Raw genomic sequence first — 15,717 nt, 5'->3', positions numbered from 1 at the left:
TTGTCACCCATAATTGAGTTGTTTATTAACTTACATGCAGGAGCATTTGGATTACCTATGGATTTAGAGCATAGATGGCCAAAGTAGGGCCCACAGACCAAAGTTCATTCATTCATTTATTTTCTTTTTTGCCTAATCCCTTTATTAATCCAGGGTCATCACAGCGGAATGAACCGCCAACTTATCCAGCACATGTTTCACGCAGCAGATGCCCTTCCAGCTGCAACCCATCTCTGGGAAACATCCATACACACCCATTCACACTCATACACTAAGGAAAATTTAGCCTACCCAATTCACCTATACCTCATGTCTTAGGACTGTGGGGGAAACTGGAGCACCTGATGGAAACCCACGAGTACAGAGGGAGAACATGCAAACTCCACACAGAAACACCAACTGACCCAGCCAAAGTTTGAACCAGCGACATTCTTGCTGTGAGGCGACAGCACCAGCTACTGTGCCACTGCGTTGCCCAGACCAAAGTTTACCCATTGTAACCTATGATTTGGCCCAGCGTCCCATTTGAAAGGAGAATAAGAACGACGGAGAAGGTTGGAGCAAATGACTTTAACACACACTGCGAAAAAATGCTTTTCTTACTTAGATATTTTGTCTGGTTTCTAGTCTAACTATCTAAAAATTCTTAAATCAAGAAGAATTTTCTAGACAAGCAAAACATAATGTCTTGTTTTAAGAAATAATATGCCAAAATTAAGTGCGATTTCCCTTAAAACCAGCAAAATAATCTGCCAATGGGGTAAGCAAAATAATCTTGTTTATCCTTTCAACATAAGATTATTTTGCTTACCCCACTGGCAGATTATTTTGATTGTTTTAAGAAAAAACATATTGCATATTATTTCTTAAAACAAGACATTATGTTTTGCTTTAAAAAAAATTTAATTTAAATTTTATTTAATTTTTTTACTTTTAAATGTAATAAATTTTTTTAATTTGTTTTATTGCTTTTATTTACTTTATTTACAGCAAACTGAAATAAAATGTTTTAATTAAATGTTGTAAATTAATCTTGTTTTATTTTAAAATGTAAATACTGTCACTCGACGGATAGAGGAGCAAAACAAGGTAAAAACAAGTGTAATTCTGTTATAAATGAGATTGTTTTGTTTTTACTGTAATAAATTCATTATAAAATGTAAGAAAAATAATAAAGGCAATGTTTTTGCCATTGTTAAACATTATTAAATAAATTAGTAAATTACCCATGCCAAATATGGCTTCGGCCCACTAGCCTCAATCAAGTTGGGTTTTTAGCCCTTCATAAAAAAAGTTTTGGCACCCCTGATTTAGAGGGGCCGTTTTGCATTATAGACATAAAACAGCGAATGTGAGTACAGAATAACTCTGTGTACAATATCCTTCAGTAAGTTAAAACAGTCCCTAGTGTAACACTACAGCCTCTCTCAGTCCTAATGCCCTACCAGAAACACAACTGATTCAAATTAGTCTACAATGAAAGTAAAATAGACAAACAACATAAAGTTATTTCCTAAAGTGTCTTGTCTGATATATTGTGGTAATATATATGAAGCAATATTGTTGTTCATAATCCTTCACAATATCATAATTTAATCTAATATAAGACCTTTTCATTTTTTAAGTATTTAAGCTAAACTTAATTTTGCCTGTAGATTTTTCCTCTAGTACTGAGCCATAAATTTACAGTTCAGGAGCACATACACAAAATAATGTTTCAGCCATGACAACTTCTGGAGTAATCATTTCAACCAGCGTTTATTGGCATTGGTATAAAATATACATAAGCTTGATTTTGGCAGAAGAGATCTGTTAGGGTTATACTGATACAGTTTCTGCTGTTGTAGCATAAAAATAAAATTCTTAGTTCAGTTTAATGAAGTCAAGTTAATGAAAAGTATAGCTGCTTTAAATGAAGTAACCCCTTAGTAGATCGCTCCTGCGTTGGGCAGGAGAGGTCATAAGGTATCATAATCAAATAGTATTCCAGATCTAAGATATGACACAGTATGATTATGTGGATTAGGACGTTCTCCTGATTGGCCAGTACTACTGCAAGTGAATGGACCACGAGGCGGTTGTTAGAGTTTCATGCCTAAAAAATCCCCTCTGTAAAAACGCTTTATTATAATATGTGAGAAAATGAAAGTTTGCAAATTAATGCATATTTAATTACATAATGCCTGGATATTTAAACAGCATAGAAAAATGTTTGCAATTCTTAACTGGGGAAATACGATAAGTATTAGTTAACTTTTTACCCTGTTCACCTGCAGTGTCTTGCCGTAAACTCACACCAGGCTGCGATTTTTGTCATCGTCATTCCAAAGAGGTCAAAAAAATTCATCTTTCCAACCCAAAAAAAGCACCATAAGAAGATAATGTGTTGAGCACAGGTCCAAATTAAGAAATTCCTGTATAGAGAAGTGGGCTAACGGGCCAGTGATGGATGGGCGGCCCATTTTCTCCAGTGAATAATGATGACCTCTCCACTTCTTAAGAGATCTGTGCTGCTCTGCTGTGGAGAGATGATTGAGCGAGCACAGAGAGGGTCATTTCAGCATTCACTTCACTGTTGAACTACTTCTGAACCGTCTGAATGGGCGGGTTCTGCTGAAGTCTACAAAATTGTTAGAACAAGTATTTTGACAAAATTGTTTAAACACTTTTTTCAAGAGCATGAGCTGACACCAGCATGAGTGCATAAGTGTATGTGTTGGTCTAGCTTGTGGACAAAAGGTAGCTATAGACCCATGTACACAGGTAGGATTGGCCTCTGAAATTAAACATATATACAAACATTTTTATTATCATAGTCTTATTTGTGTGGTTTGTGTGGTCCCAGTTATTTAGAGCCAGGTCTTCATGCATTTTGTTTTTTCCTAAAACTAATTTGTCAAAACATAAATTATTAATGCAAATGTAAATCTAAATAAAACATTTTGGAATGGACAAAATGCAGTGTTTACTGATTCAGTCTTTATTTTTTTTTGTCCCTATTTTCCCTAATTTAATTAAGACCTCTTGTTATTCATATGTATATTTTAATGGATTTGGACAATTCACTGAATCTAATTCAGGTCTGATGTTGCTGTTCCATGAGGGTTTCCAGCTGACTCATTAAAACAAGATTAAAAACTGTATGAATTTGTCTTATTAGCTCATATGAATTAGTCTAATCTCATTTGTATGTTGATCTTTTCAGACTCTAGTCATAGTTAAAACTGCACAGTTGTTTCCTGCAGTAGTAAGTCCCTATCATCAAGCACTCTTTTTGCTTTTTTATTCTTTTAACACCTGCACATTATATAAATTAGGACATGAGTGAATTGCTTTAAAGTATCAAATTTTTAATGATGTCATTTTTTTCAAACACGTTTGTCTGATTATACTAAAAAGACATAAGAAAAAATCAGGACATGCATAAAGTTGCCTGTGTAAAATATTCTCCATTACAGTCAGACAATAATTAAATAAATTTTTTTTCTGGAGTATTTCACTTAGAATCAAAAAAGCCATGCCACTTAGTCTTACTGCTGGTTTTAATAACCTCTTTTAAAGTCTTGTTGTTAAAAGTGAAAAAAAATAAAACTCCTAACAATTACGTGATGCATATTATAGTTGTAAAAAGTCATGTTGTGTCAGATGCATAATATCTTTAGTTAACTTTGCAAACTGAAACCCTACTCGCACTTCTAGTGCAGTTTCTAATTGAACTAATCTATTTTGTTTAATCTAGTTTTGAATTGTTGCACTTTTGATGCATTTTGTAAATTAGCGCGAAGCTAAAATCTGATTTAATGATTCATGCAAAGGTAGGGCTGGGCGATATTGCAAAAAAAAAAAAATCACAATATCGTCTTTCATATCATTCAGAATTGATAATTATTGAATAATTATTTTTAACAATGAATTTAGGTATATTATTTTTTATTTAGCACTTTATTTTAATTTACCAACATTATTAAGGCAAATGGTTATAATAATCAAAAACAAAAATATTTAATCAAAATATCTCATCTCTTTGTAATAAAATAAACGTGTTAAATAAAACGTTACAAAGTGTGTGCCATGGTAAAGTGTAAACTCTGAAACTTTAAGATGTGAATAATAATGATACAGTAAACCTCAAACTCTGTAAACAAAGCTAATTATGATAATAAAACCTGAGCTTTCAAGTAAAGCAACCAACCATCAAATACATATCGCAACATTGCAAATTGTGAAGTTGAATGACTACATTACCCCTATGCTAAACATTTTTTTAGATAGGGTGCTAGTGGTCACTAAAAAAAGTCACTCTGGCGACATCCTTACAATCTTATTACATTACCTTATTTACAATCTTCTCATTGCTGCTAGCCACCACACTCATTTTCACGTGTGTTTTGTTATTCTGACCTGATGTGACAAGCGCGTGGTTTCCTTCCCCATGTTCAATACGCTTTGCGCTCACGCTCCCCTGGTGTCTCTAGTAACTAGGTGACCGTCAACCGTTTTCTGGATGACAAACAAACAAACTATTGCTGCAGCTTAAGTTTAAAAAGCACTGCAATGTTTGGATGCACTGTGTTTAACTGAGGTAATTAGTCTACCTTTATTACTGAAATGTGTATATTCTACACAAAGTGTAAAGCAGATTGCTTAGTTCTACTTACATTCGGAAAAGTTCAGATATTTTTCAATTAGATGTACCTGGAAAAAGCATGTCATGTGTGCGCCGCTTACACGGCATGTACGTGTCGCTCCCATGTGCGCGTCGTGCAAATCGGCAGCCTCCAACTTACACCCTAAGCTTATTGGCATTGCTTCAAATTAAGGCGCACTTTAAGCAGCCACATTTTAATAAAACTAAAGCGTTTCATACCAAAACTTCATACCAAACTTTTTTTTTATTTTTTATCATTATTAACAATGGTGTTCTGTCAATAAATACCGATACCGATTTTATTGCACAGTCCTACGCTAAGGTATGCTAAACGTGTTCCCACCTTGCCCATATCAATTGAATGAATTCAAAAATGGTCAAACTAAACAGTTTAACTTAAAGCTGCGCGATACAGCAATGAAGTCACAATATAATGTTTCATATCATTCTGTATTGATAGTTGCTGGAAATTTTGTGACAATCTATTAATAAATCAGTGGAAAATTTTTTTTAATTATCCAAATTGACCAACTTACCAAAAATTGTGCAAAAAAACAAAACAAAAAATGTAATCATAAAATTCATTCCTTCATTTATTTTCTTTTTGGCTTAGTCCTTTATTAAGCAGTCGCCACAGCAGAATGGACTACCATTTTAGCACATGTTTTACGCAGCGGTTGCCCTTCCAGCTGCAACCCATCTATGAGAAACATTCATACAAACTCATTTACACTCATACACTATGGACAATTTAGCCTACCCAGTTCACCTATACCACATGTCTTTAGACTGTGGGGCAAACCGGATCACACGGAGGAAACCCACGCAACGCTGGGCGAACATGCAAACTCCACACAGAAACGCCAACTGACCCAGCCAAGGCTCGAACCAGCGTCCTTCTTGCCGTAAGGCGACAGCACTACCTACTCCGCCACCGTGTCACCATAATTATAAAATGTCTTGTCTCATATGTCTTATAATAAAATAAGCAGACCTTTCAAACCTACTGAATTAAATGTTGGGATGCAATGCTAAATTGTAGCATTTCTTTGGCAACATGCAATCACGTGGGTTATATCATCATACCGCTTGGAGGATTTTTCATTGTAGCCGAGTTGACAGCTTGTGGGCTCTTTGTTGAGCTGAGATAGAGGTAAGACATGCTCCAAAATCTAAAGGGTGGAAGTGGTGAAGTTAATGAAATAACTTACTTGTATTTCTATATTAATGCTTACACACAACAATGTTGTGATGAATGTTCAAATAAAATGGCACATTGCTTCATTGCTGCTAGGCATGGGACTCGTTTTTGTGTACGTTATGCCACGTTTTATTAAAACTATAGCATTTCCTAATTTTTACAAATAATTGTTATTGACAATGGTTTACCCTCAATAAATACAGATACTGATTACAACTCTAGGAAAGCTGTAAAATGAGGCTAAAAGGGAAGTGTTCCTTTGAGTCCCATCAGGACATAGCAAACTGGATCCACTTTATCCACCCCTAGTTGACCCCAAAAGAGTCGCACTTCATCTGTGAGGCACAGGTCAGCACGGGTGATGTCTTGCTAAAATACAGTCTGTTCATTGAGCCGTTTGACAAAAGGTGCCCTGTTAACCTGTCTGTACTTATCAGTGCCCGCAGTTTAGAGCTCAGCTCTCTTTGATCATCCGTTTTGCCCCATTTCAGCCCATTGTTCTCCACTCGTCACTCCCAGCCATTCAGATCCCACATACACACACCTAAATCAAACTGATTACTGATGAAACTTAGCCAGCTCTCTTTTCATTTGATTTTCATTTCAAAGAAGCGTTAGTGCAGATCCAGCTCTAAATTATGATTATTATCACTCAGGGAGGCAGGCTGATTCATTTCCAAGAGGGACGACTGAAACACTTGAGCTGATATGAGGAAAGCAGATCAAAGCAAAGAGTGGAGTGCAGGGGGAAGGGAATGAGAGAAAGAGAATGGAGAGGAGAAAACAAACAAACATGCAGATGCTGTTCAGAGTGTAGATCTCACAGGATTAGCCTGCATTTTCTTTCATTTGCAGCTCTAATTCGCACAGCTACTCAACCTGAGCCACAAACCTGTCTCGCGCTGTATTGTGGGAAATTTTGTGCTATTTTCTCTGAGAGTGGATTGATTTTATTTGTCAGCTCACTCTCGCACATTTAGATGTCATGCTGGTTCTGCTTTTAAATAATGTATCAGGCCAGCAATATTCTGCATAAGTGAGCCAGAACATTTTATGTCTCTTTATATATGCTGAGCTAGGTCAGAAGAAATAAATATGTGCAGCAATTTGAGTCACAGTGCTGCACCCAATCATCTGGTTCTTTTCTCTACTTTGCTTATGGGAACAATGAAGTTACCTTTGCACCTTGACACTGTTTGCAAAACACCTCGATGCTGCCCATGCTGTTGTGAATGGAATTTAGATGAATATTTGGACCACAAAACCTGTCATAAGTGTCAACTTTTTAAAATTAATATCTTTTCATAATCTGAAAGCTGAATAGTTAAATTGAGATGCAACCGTTTTAAATTTTGGAATCTAAGGGCTCTATTTTAAAAGATCTAGGTGCAAAGTCTAAAGCACATGGCGTGAAAGCATTCAGGGCGTGTCTAAATGGATGGAAAAATGCACTCTGGATCCTACGATTATGCTCTTAATGTGTTTTGGATATGTAATGACTATAACGCGTATTAAACCAATCAGAGTCTAATCTCCCATTCCCCTTATTACTCAGTTTTGTTGCACCATGGCGCATTTGCTATTTATCTGGCGGACTTTGTGAGTAAAAAAACTGAACGCCTTACTAGCGAGAAAACAGTTAAACAAACCATCTGCCTGAGGATAAAGAGTGAACCTTCTCCATTCGTCCACTTTACTTTCTCTTTATGTATACTTTTTACTTTACTCTTTTACTTTGGTGGAGTATGGAAACAGTGTTGTACGCACTCCGCTGAAGACATCCATTAGCCTACATATTTAATTTAGTTTGTTAAGCGCAGAGATTGGTTTCAAAACTATTTCTAAATTCAGTTCTAATTTCCAGCAAATGAATGAATGAGCAATAATAATGAAGTGTGGTCAGAAGTTATATCAAAATACACGTTCTATTCTTATGCACCATATGGGCCAAAACCGACAAGTGGACAAATCTAAACTTGCTTTAATTAAAGCAAATATAATAATACTGCTAATAATAATATTATACGATAGCAAATTGTCATGAATAAACTGAAAAAGCCATCTGACATGAAGAAAGCAGAGGCAGTGTTTTTTATATTCATGTAGAAAATAATAATTTAGTAATATTTTAATTCTTCAATTTTTTTCATTTAATTTTTTCATATCTAACATGATTTAGATCAGTTTTTATTTTGTCAATGGAACTGTCTTTTTTAGTTCCTCACCATAGCAACGCGCCAACAATGCGCCTTAACACTCCTTCTTCATAGACCAGCATGCTCATGAGTCCACAAAGTGGTGCAAATTGATTTGCTATTTAAACAATGTGGTGCAAAATGTTAAAATTACTGTTGCACTGGTCTGAAAATAGCAACAAATCGCGTCAAATATGTTTTGTGCCTTACTGTGAGCCCTAGTATTATAGGGCTCTATGTTAAAAAAACAGAATACTGTGAACATCCCATATAAAGTAGTGATGTTAAGACGTGAGCAATGCATGTTACCAATTAAAAAGATTGTTTTGATATTAATCCCCTCTAAAATGTACTAAATTTCATCATAGATCATAATCTCAATTTAAATGTCTAATGATTTTTCACATAAAAGAAAAATCTATGCTTTTGACACATATTGTGTGTTTTGGCTATTGGTAAAATATACCCATGGAACATGTTGAGCCTGACACAATGAGGAATTTTTGTTGTGTGATGTATTGTCACAGAAATTGTTAAGATTAGCGTTATTATTGTCATTTTTATGCCACTGATTATTTAATGATTATACAGCAACATAAAAATGCAAATAGCTATAAACACTTTTAAATGTTTATCATTCGTAATGTTATTTAGATTATATAATTTGATGTTATAAAGGTAAATTATATATACTGTTAAATGTCCTATTAGGTAAATGCCCAATTAAAAACGTTGACACCAGTAAGGTAGAATATAAATGTCATTGTAAAAAAAGTTATTTGTAAATTTGTCAATATATATTGCAATGGCAAAAATTATTGAGGTCGTCTCTAAGTATTGCACGATAAGTCAATATATTGATTATTGTGATAGGCCTACATAAAACCAGTTTTGTCATCTAGGATAATATTTTTTCTCAATAACAAAATAAACATCTGATTGTGGCTGTTAAAAAAAGAAAGCATCTCATTTTAGTCACATGGATTTAGAACCTCATCTAATTCATTGCTTTAAAGCAAGCAGCTTTATAGTCAAACATTAAAAAATCAGAGTCACTTCCAGTTAAAAGTTTCTTTTTTCATAGATGAAGCCCCGATTAACTTTTTTAATGCAAACGTTGATTTCAGGATGCACAAAACTTAATTTGGGTCAGATTGTTTTTTTTTTTTTTGGCCTGGTTTTAAAGTTATACCACAGTGTCTTTTAAATTCGCTGGAAGCATATTGAGGGTTAAACATGCATTTTAGGATTTTTTTTTTTTTTTTTTGGTATTTAAAAATAGTTTTTTTATTGTGTGCAGTTCACTGTTACTTATGTAGTTTCAAGCTACACTGGCCACAGTGTTTTTAACTCAATATAAAGAACTCTCTCAAAAGAGTCATTTACCCCTGAAGCAGACTATATTGTTGGTTTTTACATGCAGCTCATGTAGTAAGTGCTACTGAAAAATGTTTCCAGCTATTATTTCTTGGCACAGTGCCATTTTATTGCATTATATTCAATACAGAAAGCAAAATCTCATTTAAAACTTGGGGAAAATACATGTGAAATAAAGCGGTGCTGGAGATTCTGCTGCACAGCAGGACTTGCTGATATATGAAAGCTTATAACTTGGTTCATTAGAAAAATATTGATACTTTTAAATGTTTTTTTTTTATAGAAAATTCCAAAAGAGGGATATATATTATGGCATGTAGGGATGCTCATAAAAACCGATTCACCGTTAAGCAAAAAGGTGTGTTTTAACCGATTGAAGGTATCAGTTAAATGATTTATATATATATATACCGGAAAAAAATTAATAAATATATGATAATAATTTAATATTAATCTGACCAGTTAGTGGTTAATAATTGGTTAACGCACAGCGGTTGCCGGTTCACAAAATTAGCCAAAATGAGCATCCCTAGTGGCATGTAACAGTGAGACATGGAGATTCAGCTCTGAAATGACTGCAATATATAAATGTTTAACTAGCCGGAAGTATGAATTGAGTAAAGGATGGTGTTTGGATTTAATATTTCATGTAAAACTTCTTGTTTTGCAAAGTCTGTACCTAGATTAGTTCCATAATAGAACTGTAACAACTTTTGACCCACTTTTTTGTTCGCAGCCTCAGTCCACCCCTGTGACCAGAGGCTAGGACCATGATGCTCAGCAGCTCAGTGGACGTACCCAGCCCAGGCGGGATGAGTGCAGTGGCAGCCCGAAATGTGGTCCGCAGTTCCAGCATCAGTGGAGCCATGTACAGCTTGGAGAAAAGCCCCAGCAGCACAGGACCCGACGGCACCAGCCTGACCGGAAACAAGAAGCGTCGCTCCAGCCTCGGAGCCAAGATGGTGGCTATTGTGGGTCTGTCACAGTGGAGCAAGAGCACACTGCAACTCAACCAGCAAGGTAAGCTGCTTTCAATACTACAGTCGTCTTTCTCCAACTACTCTCCTGTTCTCTTTCAGATATGCTTACGTTTTTCTTTCACCTCAATTTCCTCTCACTGTCACACCCTGAACAACTTCACAGCTTTGTATTTCTGCATGTGTTGTAACTTTTTTCTCACTTCATTTTTCTTCATGCTTTCCTTCACCTTCACTCAAATATTTTATCCTTAGTTGACTTTACAGTTCAGCTCTACAGTGCCAAGTACCAGCTAGGGCTGCACAATATATTGTTTCAGCATTATTATCACAATGTGTGCATCCGCCAAAGTCACATAGCAGGATCTTCAGTGTTGAGTTGAAATAATAGTTGATTATAATTAATGCAGAGTTGAAATATGATGGAGTAAAAGTTCATCACAAGCATGCGTTTTCAAAAAGGTAGTTCACCCAAAAATAAACTTTACTCACTATTTTCAAAGATTTATAAGTTTCTTTTTTATGTTAAACAAACAAACAAAAAAAGATATTTTAATAACTCATAAACGTTTGAAACAAGTGAAGGTTAAGTAAATATTGAGTACATTTATAATTTTGGGTGAATTATCGCTTTAAGGCCTTTCCATTCCAACATTTCAGGGTTTAAAGCATCCGCCACAATAAATTTTAGTGTTTATAACTTTAATAAGGATTACATTATATTCACTGTAAAAGTTTATCTATCAGCCCACGATAGAATCCAACGAATGGTCGGAGGTTAAATGCATCTAAACCTTTTCTAGCACTTCTGAAAATAATTCTGTGATTTGTTAGAGATTATTCATTTTGGCTTTCAGCTCCGATTTTAAGTCCAATTTTCAAGTGATAATAAAATTGAGTTTCTAATTAGTAATGGGTCACATTCATCAAAAGTTAAAAAATGTGGATATTTGATTATTTCAGATGCACTATACTTTCAGTTATTCTTTTATTGGGGACCAATTGTATTTTCTGAGTCCATGCGTGGCCAATTTCACATGCTTTTCCCATTTGGGCTCACCATTCTGATTTTTAGTCAAAGGTTTGCAGGTAACTGGTACATTTTAGGTCAGCCACCTACTGCTGGCTCTGTGACAGAAAAGGTAGTCTACCCAGTCTTTTACTATGCAACCTGCCAGATCAAAAGTGGTCAGAAAGCTAAAGGCCAACAAATAAGAGCCATCTGTTTCTATATTTGTGATATTCTAGTTAGATCTACACTGGCCCTAAAAACACGGCAAAAGTGTCCACACAATTTACCGGTAATAATGATTTCAGTCTAATTCAAAATAAATCAAATATACCATTTTATTTGTCAGGTAAAATTGTATTATGCCAACATAATAAAACAACCAGAAAGCCAGTTCAGAGATGATACTGTAAATATACAATAGCCATTATTCAAAAATAAATCCAAGAGTTAGATGAAGTTCTTTGCAGCATATAAGTCTCTGATGCAAAAGCTCTGAGAGTCACACGCTGCAGTGGGAGCATCATGGCTACAAGATCCCAATGACTTTTTTGCACCTTTCCCTTAAATACTCAACTCAGAAGAAAGAACCAAAACAAAAAGAACTAAAGATAATAAAAGTTTCGCAAAGACCTCTGTCTCATCATATGTTAATCTAAAAGCTAATCACACCTGGGGTAAAAAGTTCATAATTCACAGACAATTTTACGCTTTAGTAGGACAGACTTTTCTCAAACTCTAATATAAGAGACTACTGCAAAATTGAGACCATTTACCAATCACAGAGACGTTTAAAATGATTCCAAACACGCAAGTTTGATTTATAGATTTACAAGAGACACCATATAAAGAGGATGAAGATTTGGCGTGGAACGTCAGTGACCTGAGCTCTGAATGATGAAGTAAAGGGGGTGGCAGAGAGGGGGGCACATAATGGGTAACCGAGGCAGTTGAAGAACTTGCTTTCTTGCAGATCTGCTACTCAGACGAGAATGCTCATTGTTTTATTGCATGGCAGTTCTTGTGGTCTTGTCTCATGAAATTCCATAACAGATATTATGGAGAGATTTAGCCATCCTTACAGCAATAAGACTGTGCAGTGTTGATTATTCAGTTATCTGTACCTGAATACTGTTAGACTCTCTAGAAAACTATAATTCACTTAAATTTTTGCTATATTTTATTATTCTATGCAAGTTAGTTGTTATATATTATTTGAGATCCAATCCCCTACAAAATCACTCCAATCAATCTAAAATGAAGAATGCTTTCCAACTAAAGCTGTATTCACATCGCAATATATATCGCACAAATGCAAAATATGTCAGATTTTCCCCAATATTGTGCTGCCCTACTACCAACTACTGTCAGTCTGCCATGAACAGTTTTAGAGAGCCTGTATTATGCTTTTTTTGGATATATATTTTATGCTGTATGCAATGTAGTTGCCTGTGATTGTAAAAAGTCTGAAAAGCTATTAAAGTGCATGATAAATAGACTTACTGTCCCCTAAACGAAAGAACTGGTTCTAGTGATTGTCACTAGCCTGGTTTCCGTCCTAATCTAAAAGTTTTTTTTTTTAATGAAAAAAGCGAAAAATTCCCAAATGCGAATTAGGCAAATTGTAAGAGCAGCTGATTGTAGAATTACTAACCTAGTTAACAACATTAAACAAGGCACTATCAGCTGAAATGTTCACTATGTCAGAGTTGATTTAGCAAATCCAAACTCACCTCCAACTCCAAACTCTCCTGAAGTGAGCAAATTATTCTATTTATATTTCAAATTTGTCAGTTCCATCACTTATTTCTCATGCAATACTTCAAAATGTGCATTAACACAGGGTGATGAGAACACATTTGTTGACTGTCCACAAACATCATTTACTTTCATTCTCAAACACTGCAGTTGAAGCTGAGACTTTGGATGTGTTTGGTTTGTGTTGTTAGTAATCTGTTTTCTGCATCGTGAAAGCAAATCTGCTTTGCTCACATAAATTGATTTATTTAAACTGGTGACCTCATTACTGTTCATATGACCATATATCTAGTGCTGAGGAAGACTCTGGAGCTGAAATCTAGTTATTGTAATGGGTATTTTGTTTCTATGCTATGCAATCTGCAGACCAGTCACAACAGACTGGGCTGTCTGACCAATCGGAGCAGTGTATGCTTACAGAGGAAGTGGTTTGGAGAGGCCGTGGCTCTTATGGAGCTGCGCATAGGTCTTTCAATTTTCAGCAGTGAAAATTAAACCACACTGAACTGAACTAAACTGAACTTTAACTCTGAAAACTGGACTGACCCAGTTTCAACTTACTAGAACTTCTATGCTTTCTATTTTCTATGCTCTATGCTTGACACAATCTACATTGTAAAACCATTATAGAAATAAAGATGAATAAAGTAACTAAGAAAAAAAGAAAATAAACAGGAGACTTGAAACCAGAAACAACAGAAGGCACTAAACACACACAATTTTCATTCATCTAATTTTTGTTCACATTGTTTCAGACATCATTTTGTACCTTTAATTTTCTAAACCCACCCATAATTGTGTATGGGACTCTTAGTGTAGTCTTAGTGTATCTTAGTGTATTAGTGTATCTATCTATTTCTTTTCCTGTTTTTGTTATCTGTGTTTCTTTCTTATGTGCCGGTCACCATGCCCTTACTCGCTGTCTGGATCTAACTGTTCTTGCACAAATTGTTTCTTTTTTGTCCTCAGGTATTCAAGAAAGTATTCAAATACGTCTTAATTTAATAAATAAATGCATACGTAAGGTTGTCAATTAATTTATTTATTATACAATATTTTGTAATATCTACATTGGATTTACAGTTTAATATTCCCTGTATACTGTAGTATGTACAGTATAAATATATACATGTTTTTGGCAGGTCAGAAAGTTTGTACAGCTTTTGGTAGCTTGTGTCTAATTATTGAAATACTCATATGATATATCAATTTTCCATGGTAATAATCTATTATTATTATTATTTTTTTATTATTATTATTATTAGTAGTATTAGTATAACTTAAGGAGGCTTTCAGAGAGGAGCGAATCCAAATGCAGATTTATTCAAGTGAACAGTCAGGCAGGCAACGGTCAACACAGGAGCAAACAGGTTCATATAGATAATCCAGAAGTTGTCGTCAATGAACAGGCAAATGGTCAAAACCAGAGAAAGGTAAGATAAACAAGGAGCAAGGCTAGGAATAGATTACATAAAAAATGACAAGGATCAAAGAACATGGCTAGACATAGAAATGAAAAGCTTTGTTAAGTTGCAGGTTCGTTTGACGTTACAATACAAACAAATAACACTCAGCAATGTGTGTGAGCAAGTGTGGTGTATAAATAAACTGTGTAATGAGTCCTTGAGCAGCCTCAGCTGTGAGTGTTTGCAATCAGATGGGATCAGGTACTGGTGTGTGTACACGGTGCACGCTGTGATTTGTAGTCCATTTGGTGGCAGAGTTGTTGTTTAAAAACAGCAGCTCAAGCACTAGTCAAATGTTCTTCAGGAAGTGTATGAATTTAGTCATCTCTTTGTATTTTAATAGGTGCTGATATACAGGGAAACCCTTTCATTTGCTTGGTTTTGTGTGCGTTTACTTGTGGCCGTAGGATATTAAAGCTGCGTGTGTTAGTCATAATCAAGCTCTAAACAGACTAACCTTCCCATCACCCCACATGACTCACAGATGACTGCTTGTGTGGCTGAGTAATGCAGCATAACCTTTGCTTCTCCCAGGAATAAACCTGCAATTCAATTTAGTTTATTTAGAAAAAAAGAGAGAGTCAAGTGGATTTCACCAGCCTGAGTAGTGATGCACTGATTTCTGGATTTGCTTTTTTGCAGCCAATTTTGATTGTGGCATTTAAACAAGCAAAATTTTCTATTTTTAACAGCTAGATAAAAATGAGTGCATTAAAAGGTGTTTGAACAATATGCAGTGGTCTAAAATTAAATCCACACAAAGATGCTACTTACAAATTGCACAGATAGTGATTTCAATTTCAAAATAGAAAAAGGAAAAACATAGTGATTTTACTTTATTTTTGTGTAATTGTGCTGCAAAAAACATTCACTCTCTGCCTGTAGATGGCACTTATAGAGAACAGCAGGAACAACAGGTAACTAAACAAGGCACAAGTGACCATCATATATGAGGAACTGGGATATGTGGAGCTGCGCATCTCGTAAACTATGACTTTTAGATAAATATAAACTCCTAATTTTCATTTTTTTAGGGAGTTTTAATTAATTAATTAAAATTGATTAGTGATGTAGAATAATATCATC

General features: G+C 35.1%; 1 protein-coding gene across 3 annotated transcripts in view; it reads left to right on the top strand.

Annotated features, from left to right (window-relative positions):
- rims3 (regulating synaptic membrane exocytosis 3) overlaps window positions 1-15,717 on the top strand; it is a 146,617-nt gene that overhangs the window by 20,183 nt on the left and 110,717 nt on the right. For 2 of the 3 annotated variants that reach the window (XR_015516034.1, XM_087294703.1), the window contains exon 2: window positions 10,158-10,441. Coding sequence is in view for 2 of the 3 variants with exons in the window: in XM_087294703.1 (XP_087150829.1) it covers window positions 10,192-10,441 (250 nt within the window). In the remaining variant the exon portion in view is untranslated. Of the gene's footprint in view, window positions 1-10,157; window positions 10,442-15,717 lie in introns of those variants that run through there. The other variant, NM_001100009.2, reaches the window with a different exon arrangement.

Source organism: Danio rerio, chromosome 19 (assembly GCF_052040795.2).
Source record: "Danio rerio strain M-AB ecotype USA chromosome 19, GRCz13ab, whole genome shotgun sequence".
Taxonomy (NCBI): Eukaryota; Metazoa; Chordata; class Actinopteri; order Cypriniformes; family Danionidae; genus Danio; species Danio rerio.
Note: the sequence above shows the minus strand (reverse complement) of the source record. Positions and strands in the feature narration are given on the sequence as shown.